The sequence below is a fragment of the Erythrolamprus reginae genome, chromosome 2 (genome assembly GCF_031021105.1).
Source record: "Erythrolamprus reginae isolate rEryReg1 chromosome 2, rEryReg1.hap1, whole genome shotgun sequence".
Classification (NCBI taxonomy): domain Eukaryota; kingdom Metazoa; phylum Chordata; class Lepidosauria; order Squamata; family Dipsadidae; genus Erythrolamprus; species Erythrolamprus reginae.
Genome location: NC_091951.1, coordinates 103,377,435 through 103,390,276, shown reverse-complemented (window position 1 = coordinate 103,390,276; position 12,842 = coordinate 103,377,435). Strand labels below are relative to the sequence as shown.

The 12,842-nt window shown below is 43.0% G+C and overlaps 1 protein-coding gene across 1 annotated transcript; it reads left to right on the top strand.

The window, feature by feature from the left end:
* Positions 1 to 220: 220 nt before the first annotated feature.
* On the top strand, positions 221 to 12,031 carry LSM11 (LSM11, U7 small nuclear RNA associated). The gene is made up of 4 exons (XM_070738994.1): positions 221 to 1,003; positions 5,382 to 5,521; positions 6,558 to 6,641; positions 9,955 to 12,031. The coding sequence occupies exons 1-4, from the start codon at positions 562 to 564 to the stop codon at positions 10,345 to 10,347; spliced, it is 1,059 nt and encodes a 352-aa protein (XP_070595095.1). The 5' UTR covers positions 221 to 561; the 3' UTR covers positions 10,348 to 12,031.
* The last annotated feature ends 811 nt before the right edge of the window (positions 12,032 to 12,842 follow it).

The following is a 12,842-nucleotide window of genomic DNA, read 5'->3' as shown; positions in this document are numbered from 1 at the left end:
CTCAAGCTACCAGCACTAAGCAGGCCAGAATCTATTTCGCATCCAAAAAGCACAGCCTGATAATTATCCTTGATGGTTCCACTGCACCCGGTGCTCAGCTGCTGTTATTTACAGCGTGGTTTACAGTAGCCCCCATTTGCTTCTATGATTTCCCGGCAGTGAATAAACCCAATGACCGGGCTCGCAAAAGACCAACTCAAATGCAAAACCAGCCGCGGCCGAGCGTTGAGCAGTCCGCAGCCTCAAGAAGGGGACGCAATGTCTTGAGAACCGAGGGTTCCGCCATCCCTTCCTCAGAGGAATGAAGGCGGACGACGGCCCTCCTCGCCCGCCGAGCCAAAGCCAAGCGCGGTCTTTCAAGGAGGGCCCTCTCCGGAAGGCGCCAACGCAGTTCTCGCCGGCCTGCCGAGAGAGCATCAAGAGGCGGCGGGAAACGCGTGAAGGGACCCGGCGCGCATTCGCGGGCTGGGGCGGCCCATAGCGGCGAAGGAGGCGCGCTGCGGGTGGCTCTTCCCGCCCCTCCCAGCAGGGCCGGGGCCAGGGCAAGACCGGGAGAGAGACATGGAGGAGGAGGAGGCCGGGGAGAAGGCTGGGGCTGAGCCGCGGCGGCGGAGGAGCCGGCGCCACTCGAGCGGCCGCCACAGCTCGGAGCGAGCCTCGAGTCCCGGCCGCTTGGATGTCAGCTCGCCGCACTTCGACCCGCTGCTGGCACTGTACTCGGAGCGCACTCCGTTGCCTTACCCGGCCGCGCCCTGCTTCAACAACCTGGCCGAGTACGAGAGCTTCCAACGCGGCCTGCTCCGCGGCCCGGGTCGCTCGAGAACAGCTGCCGGCCGAGGCAGCCGCTCCGCCGGCACGCGGGCTCGGAGCCGGACCGCTGACCCCGAACGCCTCCAGCGGCTCCGCAACCTCATGCTGGTCAAGGAGCCCAACCCAGAAGCGGCGGAGAGAGCGAAGGCGCGGGGCAGGAAGGCGCCGCGCAACGTCCTCACCAAGATGCCCCGTAAGCTTGAGCTGCGTTTGGCGCAGCGTCTCCTTTGCGGACGAAATATCACGATTCCCCACTCCCTCCAAATATCTGCCCCACTCTGACTCGTGTTCCAGAGTCCAGCCCCGGTTATTCGGTTATGGGGTTGGGCCGCCCATGAGAGCTAGCGCTAAACTCAGTTTGTGCATGTGGGGCGAACTGCGAAGTCCATAATGTTATACTGCTGCATGTTGGCATTGATCCGAGGTCCGCATGGGTGCAGAATAAGCTTGTCAAAAGCAGGGTTTCTAAAAAAAAAGAATTTTTATTTTATTCATTTTGTTTGTCAAGTACCTATTGGTAGTATACAAAGATATAACGCTGTTTATCTACATGAGATGGGTACTAATAAGAGGGAAACATTAGGACAGGGAGGTGGGTACTAATGAAGTGGGTACTAATAAGATGGGTACTAATAACTAATAAGAGGGAAATATTAGGACAGAGACATAAGTGCTGATGCATTTATGCACGCCCCTTACTGATCTCTTAGGAATCGGGTGAGGTCGACAGGGTAAAGTTTTGGGCTTTTGGTGATGAAACTAGAGAGTCGGGTAGTGAGTTCCAGGTTCCAGTTCCTAGGTTCCAGTTCATATGTGAGACGTTTACCAAAACATTTTTTTAAATAGTTACTGTAATCCTGTTTCCCATCTGTAATTGATTCAAGTTAAGAATAGGTGCTAAGGAGAGTGAAACAAGTGGGAATACAGAACTATGGGTGATGGCCTGTTTGGAAGGTAGATAATATGGAAGGAGTCCTGACAAGCCATTTTGCAGAGAGTGAATGGATGTGTCGCACATGGGGGTGGGCTGCTGCCCGGACGAGGGGGGGGGGACGTAATGGGGTAGCAAAAATGAAGCTCCACCCCAGAGCATCCAATTTGCACTGAAATATGTTGAAAGAAAATGCAAGGTGTCCTGCATAAGCCACGCCCACAGTGTGGTAGTAAAAATTTTGGTAGCCCTTCACTGGTCACACACTATCCCAAATTATAAATTAGCTGCCTACATTTACCCTTAGCATGTTGGGGGAATGGAACTTGTGTGCCTAGTTCTTTGTTTAGTGGGAATCCTCAGTATGGGATCAATTATTAAACCGTATTTAGGTTGACTTTAAATGCTGTATGTAGGTCACAATTAGCCAGCAAATTTGGCGCATGGAAACACCTGGTTGAAGAGTTTGAAAATTTGAGGTGTGAGGAAAGATCCTAGTGATGGGTGCTTTGATCTTTTAGGAAAGAAGAGCATTGAGAAGTTTGCTTTAGTGATTAAAGAACCAGGCTAGAAACTGGGAGAGTGTGATTTCTACTCCGTCCTTAGGCATGAAAGTTGGTTGGGTGCCTTTGAGCCATTCATTCTCTTTTAGCCCAACCCATTTCATAGGGTTGTAAGGAAAATAAGAGAAGGAAGGAGCATCAGATATATTTGTTGCCTTGAACCATTTATAAAAAATAATAACGGCAAGATAAAAATGAATAAAAATACTAAAGGTAATCAAATTTATTTCCGTCGACAATGAAGCATAAAAAAAAAGAAGATGCCCGGCTATGTTTTGGAGATCAGACTTGTTACATACAGTGTATGTATCGCAGATTTGCATAGCCGCCGCTGATTGGCTAATCGAGTGGTGGGAGAAACAGACTGATGTCAGTGGCCAGCTTGGGTACAGGCAAGCCATTAAAAGCAGCTTCCCTGCATGCAGACAGCCAGCAGTGCGTATTGCAATCCAGCCAAGAACAATAATAATAATAATAATTTATTAGATTTGTATGCTGCCCCTCTCCGAAGACTGGGGGCTAAAAGGTTCCTACATCTCATCTCTTCATTGTCGCACAATCTAACACCAGCGACGAAGGTGGTTGAAGGGGGACAACAGGACAAAGGCACCTCGTGACATCTGCGGCCACCTTAGTAGAAAGCAACTGCGGCCATCTTAGTAGCAAGCAAATTGCTCTAGATAAACTTGAGGATGGCCACTCAATCCTCTCCCACTCCTGCATTCTTCAGTCATAAAACAGAAGAATGGCAGACTTATGAGCAGACTTATGAGTCATTTCCGCATGTTACTTGGAAACTAACAATTTCCAGGATCTTCCTAAAAATAAGAAGAGGGCCCTCTTCCTAACCTACTGCAAGCCAAAAAGCTATAAAATGTCTCAGACCTTGGTGGCACCCATGGATATTGAGTCCATCCCATGGACAACCTTACAAACAGTGCTTAAGGAACACTACGCTCCCTCAGCAACCCCGATGGTCAGCCGCAACAAATTATACCATCACCAGCAACAAGAAGGCAAAACAATTAATGACATTGTAGCTAATCTCTGGGAGATTGCATCGAAGTTAATTCATCAATATGGAGGAAATTATGAAGGATCGCATCGTTCTAGGAATGAGAGATTTCAGTCTCTAAAAGAAGTTGCTGATCCAGAGGGGGGCAACTTTCAAATATGTCGTGGAAGAAGCCATAGCCGTCGAATCATCTGACAACTCTGCCGACACCCAGAAGACCAATGGAGTCTACCCCACCCACAAGGAGCCCGACTAGATGACCGAGGTTCTAGAGTACGATGAGGAATCCAAGGAGGATGAACCTGTAAACCACATCCATCCAAAAAAAGAGGGTAAGCCCCAGAGACTTTGATACCAGGCAAAGCCGTTGTTCAGGTTGTCTAGGGGGCCATGCCAGAGTGATTTGCCATTTTAATGAAGCGACTTGCCACCAGTGCTAGAAAAGTGGGCACATCGCAGAGGCCTGCAGAGCTTCCCAACCAGCCCCCTACCAACCAGCCCAGTACCCTCCTAGACCACCACTGGGACCATGGAGGCAAGGGCAGAACAGAACAGGAGGTCAAAGTGGCATATGAAGAGATGAGCCATTCCAGGACACCAGAAGGCTATACCACACAGCTGTAGGCCAGTTTACTGCAGGGCCTCCCAGGGGTGGTTTCATATTTTGACAACGTCCTCATATCAGAAGAAAACCAGGAACGACTTTTCAGCAGACTAAGGGCCACCCTACAACATTTCCAGGCATGAGAATTCAAAGTAAAAAAAGAGAAATGCAGGATCGGCATGAAACAAATTGAGTTTGTTTGTTTGTTTGTTTGTTTGTTAGTTAGTTAGTTAGTTAGTTAGTTAGTTAGTTAGTTAGTTAGTTAGTTAGTTAGTTAATTAATTAGATTTGTATGCCGCCCCTCTCTGTAGAGTTCTTGGGAGTTTTGACTGATGGATCCAGCGTTCGGCCTACAGACAGTAAAGTCAAAGCCATCAAAAATGCCCCCACACTGACTGATAGAACTGAACTGCAAGCCTTTCTATTACTTTTAAACTTTACACAATTTTCCTTAAACAGAAGGCAACAATTGCTGAGCCACTGCACCGGCTCCTGGGGAAGTTAGCTATCTGGACATGGGGACCGAGAGAGTCCACCACGTTTCAAGCCATAAAGGACCTTTTATCATCATCCATTACAACCACAACCTTCCCCTATTGTTGACTTCTGATGCATCTCCATTTTGTGTCATTCCTGGACATTTCCTCCTTCACAATATTACTATTATTATTATTATTATTATTATTATTATTATTATTTATATGCCGCCCCTCTCCATAGACTCGTAGATATCTGTGTATATTTGGTACACTTATAGAATCCATTTTTAAAAAAATTGACTGCAACCTCTGTATTAGTATTCTTTTAATATTAATACGATAGTTTAATGTTATCCAGAGAGATGGCTGGTATATTTATTTATGTCACTTATAGTAAATGATGAGCTATAGAAGACTAATCACTTGCAAGATTAGAATTTAGACTGCATTGATCGGTGTTCGGTTGCTGACATGATTATCAACCAGAAATATTAACTACTGCATAGTGACAAGCCTTTTAACAACCCTTTAGAATTGGGACATTAAGCATATGTACTGTGCTAAAAATCCATTTCACCACTATTGCATACCCAATTACATACCCATAAACTCTGTATGAGCAATTATACAGTATGTCTCCAATCCCTAAAGCCAGAGAAAAATAAATTCCATGATATTAAGAATGATACTTGGTAATGTTCGGGGAACTATTATACAGTATTTGGTTAAAAGATTCTAACTGAATAATGTGCTATTATTTTTGTTTTAGAGGGTTGAAAAATTAAAGAACCTTGTCAGTTAATGCTTAATAAGAACATTTGGTAACTTTGAGACAGACTGTTCTGAACAATACAATACAAATTTATCCTGCAGGTATTCTCTCTTATGCCTTGTGGGCAGAATAAATAAAAATGGCAATAACAGCTGCAAACCGTTTGTTTGGTCTACGGCAAATGATGGTTGTTATTTTGCTTTCCAGTTCATGAAGGCAGCCCACTTGGGGAACTCCACCGCTGTGTCCGTGATGGCGTAAAGGTCAATGTCCATATCCGAACTTTCAAGGGGCTTCGTGGTGTCTGCACTGGATTCTTGGTTGCATTTGACAAGTTCTGGAATATGGTAAAGTCTGAACTTTTCCATTCTGTGGTTTTTACTGTGTCAGGGAATTGCAAACTGGTGTCCAAATGGAGTCAGAGAAACTGACACTAGCTAGTTTTATATACAGTAAATGTATTCACAATAAGTAAGGCAAACAGGAGCATTGTTAGATAAATCAATCAAGTAAATCACAGAGAACTGATTCATTCATTCATTCATCCATCCATCCATCCATCCATTCATTCATTTAACTTCTATTCCGACCAATCCCGAAGGACTCAGGGCAGCTTACAACAACAGTATGACTACAATATAAATAGATACAAAACAGTAAAAGAATTAGCTGTAACTATGTATTTTTACTGGTTTTCCAAACCTTCACTGTTCCAGCTATTAAATTTTAAATATCTTAATATACTAGCACAAGGGTAGGCAAAGTTGGCTCTTCTATGACTTGTGGACTTTAACTCCCAGAATTCCTGAGCCAATCCTGCTAACTTGGGAATTTTGGGAGTTAAACTCCACATGTCATAGAAGAGCCAACTTCGCCTACCCCTGTACTAGCATTTACGTGAAAGCTTCAGACCAACTACCATGTTAATATATGTAATTAGGAGAGCAAGCAGGACTTTGGAGTGCTTGCTCACCTAACTACATATATTCAAATGGTATCATTGGCATTTCCAATACAAGAAATTGTCAACTACATATTGCTCTCCTAACTATTTATATCCACATGGTATTCATTGGCATTTCCAATACAAGAAAATGCCAAAAGAATCTGGGCTTTTATTTTAAGTCTATGGAATTTCTCCTAAATGCCTAAGAATATCCGAGTGGGCTTATTCTCATAATAAAATAAAAATTCTGAGTGAGCAAGGTGAACATCCCATATTGCTTTATAATATCTCAATCAGATATTGAGAACAAGTATCAAACCATTGTTTTATGTTGATATCCTTCTGACTTCTGTCATCTTTCCCCACCCTGGTGCCAAAATTGATGTTAAGAAGATCCTACATGTTTTAAGTCTTTCTGCCTATTTGCCTTGCACCAGGCCCTGACTGATGTAGACGAGACATACCGAAAACCGGTGCTGGGTAAAGCTTTCTATGTGGAGCCACAGTTGACCCTTACCAGAGTAAGTTTCCATTTTCCACAGTATCAAATATGTTTCAAAAAAGCATGGCTCTTAACATTGGCTGAGGCCATCTTAATCAAGCCAATGATTTGGGGTCGCCAGCCTGGCCCATAAGTGCCACCTCTGCCAGGCACTCGGAGTGAATGGTGTGGAAGGAGGCTGTAGGGTGCCATTCAAAGCTTTTGGCTGCAAAGGATGCTCCTCCTTGTCCATCAGCAGGTTCATCACACTTTTCATGGCTACTGTGGCATGAAAGCATTCAGCCCTCCCCCGGTGGGTCGCCCTCTAGGAAGGCACTGCATGCCATAATTGTCACATCAGAATGAAATGACAGAGAGAATGTTTTCTCGATGGGAGGACGACCTTGAATGCCTCAAGACCTCTCCTATTTATTGTATTTTCACAGTTCTGACATGTGGTACAGAATGACCAATTGCGAACGCCACATACATTAAACCATTCTCCAGCAACTATTTACTTTTGTACCTTATAAGGCAAGCTTCTCTTTGGGTAATAAACTGAAGCTACATTCCTTGCTTTTTCCCATGATTGTGTGATTGCAATGGAATGTCAGTAATGCATACCTTATATGGAAGTTCTATAGGTTTAATTGCTTTGTGGTCATGGATTCTGCAGAATGCTTGCTCAGCCTGGGCTGCCTTTCCATAGAGGAAGAATTAAGATTTTATACAGCACATAATTTAGGCTTAAAACATCACTCTCCAGCAATATTTTATTTCCAAATTTCAGTGCTTAAAAATCTATGATTACAACAGTGGCACCCGCTGAGAACAACAAGAACTCACACAGCCGCTTCGCCCCACCTGGCCGCCTTCTCTTCGGGGCTCAGAGCAGCATGCAACTGGGAAAACACTTCCCGTCCAGGGAATCGATTGAGAGGGACCATGCATCACTCCATATCCCCCAGGGAGGCGCGGCCCACTATTTGAGAAGGACTGATTTATACTAATAGTGTTTTTTGTGCAGGGGAGCAGTACAGATTATTATCTGTTCATGTATAGTTTCATCACGTGAATGCACTTACTGAGTGCTCACCAGCACCATCCTTGGCAAGCTGTATTTATTAACCAGAAGTAGTTGATAGATGTTGGAAGTTGAGAGTAAAAATTGATTGTACATCATTGTACAATCAACAGAAAACTTTTAAATAAAAGCAAACAAGGAGTTCACACGTGAAACCATCAAAAGGAGAAGTCAGTCCCTATATTTATTTATTCTCTTGGAAACTATATCTTGTAAAAATCCTGGATGCGGATTTTGCTTTCACTATATTGATTTTATTATTATTATTATTTTTTGGATTTGTATGCCGCCCCTCTCCACAGACTCGGGGCGGCTAACAACAGCAACAAAACAGTATAATCCAATACTAAAAACAGTTAAAACCCATTATATTAAAAAAATGATGCAAGTTTTGCTTACTTTTAGGAATATTCTAAGCTCAATAATAGGAGCAGTTGACATGTAACTTAACCTTTAATGTCTTACAGTTGTTTTGATTGGGAAGAGTTGTAGCAGTGTTTGTTATCAGTGATTTGTCCTGTGATAGCCTTTTTACTGCTCTGTAGCAATAATTGAAAGGTGAGCTTGCAGCCTTCCTGAGCTGATCACAACAAATTATCATTAGATTTTTCAAGTGTAAATATTTGGATATTACTACCATTTAACATTTAATATTGGCAGTGCACTGGCTACTATATAAAATTGAAATGATCCTACCCCGAAGTATTTTAATTCGAATCAGCTGCATCAATGATTGTGGCAGATTTTTTTACTGACAGATCTGCAGTATAGTATGCATACTGTATGAGAAATGTGTTAATCATGCATTGTCATGTCTATAGAAAATACAAGGAACTCTGGTGGAGCAGTGGCTAGAATGCATTACTGCAGGCTAACTCACTGCTCACTTCCAGAAGTTCAATTCTGAGCAGTTCAAGGTTGACTCAGCCTTCCATTCTTCTGAGGTTAGTAAAATGAGGACCCAAGATTGTTGTTTGGGAAAAATATACTGACTTTGTAAACCACTTAGAGAGGGCTGTAAAGCACTGTGAAGCAGTATATAAGTCTTAAGTGCTATTGATTGATTGATTTGATTTGATTTGATTTGATTTGTATGCCGCCCCTCTCCGTAGACTAGGGGCGGCTCACAGCATACAATAAGACAATTCATAACAAATCTAATAAATTTAAAAAACATTTAAAAACCCCATTATTAAACCAAACATACACACAGACACACCATACATAAATTATATAGGCCCGGGGGGAGGGAGGGGGAATGCCTCAATTCCCCCATGCCTGATGGCAGAGGTGAGTTTTAAGGAGTTTGCGAAAGGCAAGGAGGGTGGGGGCAGTTCTAATCTCCGGGGGGAGCTGGTTCCAGAGAGTCGGGGCCGCCACAGAGAAGGCTCTTCCCCTGGGACCCACCAGACATTGTTTAGTCGACGGGACCTGAAGAAGGCCAACTCTGTGGGACCTAATCGGTCGCTGGGATTCGTGCGGCAGAAGGCGGTCCCGGAGATATTTGCTATTGCTATTGGAGAACTTGTTGACTAAGGAAAAACAGATCCTCTCTTTTTTTTAAAAGAGGACTTACTAAATCTTTGACTTACAAATTTTAATTGGATAAAATTGGCACTGGACCAGAATATCTCAGAGACCGCCTTCTGCCGCACGAATCCCAGCGACCGATTAGGTCCCACAGAGTGAGCCTTCTCCACGTCCCGTCAACTAAACAATGTCGGTTGGCGGGCCCCAGGGGAAGAGCCTTCTCTGTGGCGGCCCCGACTCTCTGGAACCAACTCCCCCCAGAGATTAGAACTGCCCCTACTCTCCTTGCCTTTCGTAAGCTCCTTAAAACCCACCTTTGTCGTCAGGCATGGGGGAACTGAGACATCTCCCCTGGGCATATACAATTTATGCATGGTATGTTTGTATGTATGTTTGTTTAGTAAATGGGTTTTTTTAAATGAAACCGGTTTTTTTAAAATATCTTAAATTATATTTGGATTTGTTATAAATTGTTTTATTCTGTTAAGAGCCGCTCCGAGTCTGCGGGGAGGGGCGGCATACAAATCTAAATAAATAAATAAATAAATAAATGAATGAATGAATGAATGAATGAATGAATGAATGAATGAATGAATGAATAAATAAATAAATAAATAATAATAATAATAATAATAATAGAAGATTAATTTATCCATCCTTTGAACAGGTCAATCAGAGTATAAAATACTCTGTGCCATATCTTGTGATTTGTGAATTTATTTCCCATGTTTCTCTGTAGCTCTTCGACAGACTGAGGTTGCAAGAGTCCTTGGTTAAAAAAGAAGCCGATTCAAAGACGACTACGGACTTGCCAGCCCTTCCGTATGATCCAAGGACATCGAGGAGGAAATCTGAGTCAGGTAGGGGACGATCAGAGGAGAAGCACGGAGCAAAGAAGCATGCCAGCAGAGAGAGGACACGAAGCGCCAGTTTGCCGAAAGTTTCTGGAAGAGACATGGATTTTTTGCCCAGCAGAACCTCCCAAGTAGAGGAGAAGAGCATGGGTGGCAAAAGAGGCCGTTCCCGAAAAAAGCAGAGGCCTAGAGTAGATTACCAGCAAGTGTTTACACGACACATAAATCAGATCTTCATTCGAGGAGAAAATGTGCTGCTTGTTCACCTGGCACATTGATCTCATGGGCTGACTCCAGCTATGGCAGCTCAGTGGTGAAAAGAGACAGCATTTTAATTCTTTTTCCTTTTGGCCAAAAGAGGGAAAGGATTATAGACATAGAGACTTGAGCAAATAGTCTGAGGAATTTATCTACGGCTGATGAAGTGTCTCCCAAAACAGATGCCCTAAAGTTTGGGAGATGTATCGGCTGTGTGGCTTTCAAAATTGTACGGCTTGGATGTGGAGCGGCTTTCCTCCTATAGTAAACATTTAAATTCTACAGTATATATAGCTGGCTAAGTGGGCCTGGGAAAACCACATGGTCATGACACTGATAACCTCCGTGAGAAATGTGAATTAAGGGTCAGAATGCTGCACACTTGTGAAAAGGAGCTGCAGCTGTAGGAATTAGCTTGCTTGAAGCCATCTCTCTTCTCTCACACTATGCAGAGGGCCCCCTGAAAGACTGCTCCAGCTTTGCATTGCAGGCCCTAAAGGAATGCCATTCTCCGAAAACAAGTGGAAAAGAAAGAGGAGTTTGCATTGCAACTGGTATAATTTAAAAACAAACAAACACACTTTCCTCAAGCGGTTCACCTTTTCTTCTTTCTTTTTCAGCGACCTAAAGCAGCCTTTGACTTTTTGTTTGGTATTTATAAAGACCGGGCCTTCCACCCAATTGTCTCTACTTGTTTTCCTACCCATTTCTACCTGCAGGACAATATGTGTGGCTTCTCTGCTTTGAGCTTGCTTCGGTGTATTTTTCAACAACTCAGAAATTGTAGCTTCCCCCCTCCCCATCCATTTTTGTGTCTTAACAATAAAGACTAAGATATACGTATGCGGCTTAAAAAAAAGTAAATGTTGAATGTATGCTTAGTGTTGCTATGTTCTAATCTGGTGGCTTTGGAAATCTGATTTCCCAGCAACTTGTAGTAACTTCAGAAAATACTTGGTTTGCAATATCTACTAGGATTTTTCAAAATCTTATTTTGGCTCTCAGTGATCCTTTTCAGATGATGCTTGTTCTTGAGAAGCATGTTTAAAACTGCTGAAAAGAAATGCATGATGATTTTTCAGGAAAAAAATGGTGCTATTTGCAGCACCTCTGTATCCTTTAGCATCTGTCAGAATGGTACAAGATGTAACAATGCATGAATATGGACCATGCCATGAAAATGTGGCACTATAAAATAGCAATTCTGCTTATGGGGAATGTGTTAAACACATCAGTAGCTAGAGAAGATTCCCTTAAGTGGGAGAAATGCCATAAGGTCTTTTACAATTTTATTAAAATTGAACTCCAAAGCATCCATAAAAGTATAATTAATGCAATACATTTGGTGAGTCATGCTGCGTTTCTAAAATAACTAGAAAAAAAATCTAATGACTAAGTTACATTATGCAAAGGTCAGTTGTGATATATTTTTGTCTGAATGACAAAAAACAAGTGCATTTTGCCTAATATTCTCCAGTGGGTTAAAATCAAGCATTTGAGGAGGGAAAAATCTTACCTTCAGATTTATTTATTTTTATAGATAATATTTTGGGGCATCAGAAGCATATTAGAAAGCATGCAGCTTTGCTGTTGCATGCAATGCTTATGTGGAAGCAAAACAGGCAATTAAAAGAAAGCCTCATTACTTCTTCTCAACACTTCCCTAGGGTGGCACCACTCCACCAGCAACTAATGGAAAACCAATTTTTATTTATTTATTTATTTATTTAATTTGTATGCCGCCCCTCTCCGTAGACTCGGGGCGGCTCATAGCGGTGACAGAAACAATGTACAATACAAATCTAATAATACGAAGTTAAAAACCCATAATTTAAAAAACATGCACACAACACACCATACATAAATTATATAGGCCTGGGGAAGATATTTCAATTCCCCCATGCCTGACGGCAGAGGTGGGTTTTGAGAAGTTTACGAAAGGCAAGGAGGGTGGGGGCAATTCTGATCTTGGGGCAGCTGGTTCCAGAGGGCCGGGGCCGCCATAGAGAAGACTCTTCCCCTGGATCCCGCGAAATGACATTGTTTAGTCGATGGGACCCGGAGAAGGCCAACTCTCTGGGACCTAACTGGTCGCTGGGATTCGTGCGGCAGAAGGCGGACCCGGAGATATTCTGGTCCGATGCCATGAAGGGCTTTATAGGTCATAACCAGCACTTTGAATTGTTACCAGAAACTGATCAGCAACCAATGGGATGCTGGACCCCTGCATTGCGTGATAATAATTACACAAAACAGGGAAGCCCATGGTAGACATTTTCCTGATTCACACCAAGCCCATCTCTTTTGGAGCGCCCAGAAAAGATGAAAATAATCATGAAAGTTGATTTTCAATGCAAATGCATGAGGAGAAAGTTGAGTGGCTCCCACTCTCAAGTTTTACTTTGATTTAGGTTAAAATGTGACAATGCCCATAACATTGAATTTTATCCAGCACTGAATTACTCAAAACATCAAATTCTATTTCATTAGTGTAATTGAGTGCATGGTAGTAAAT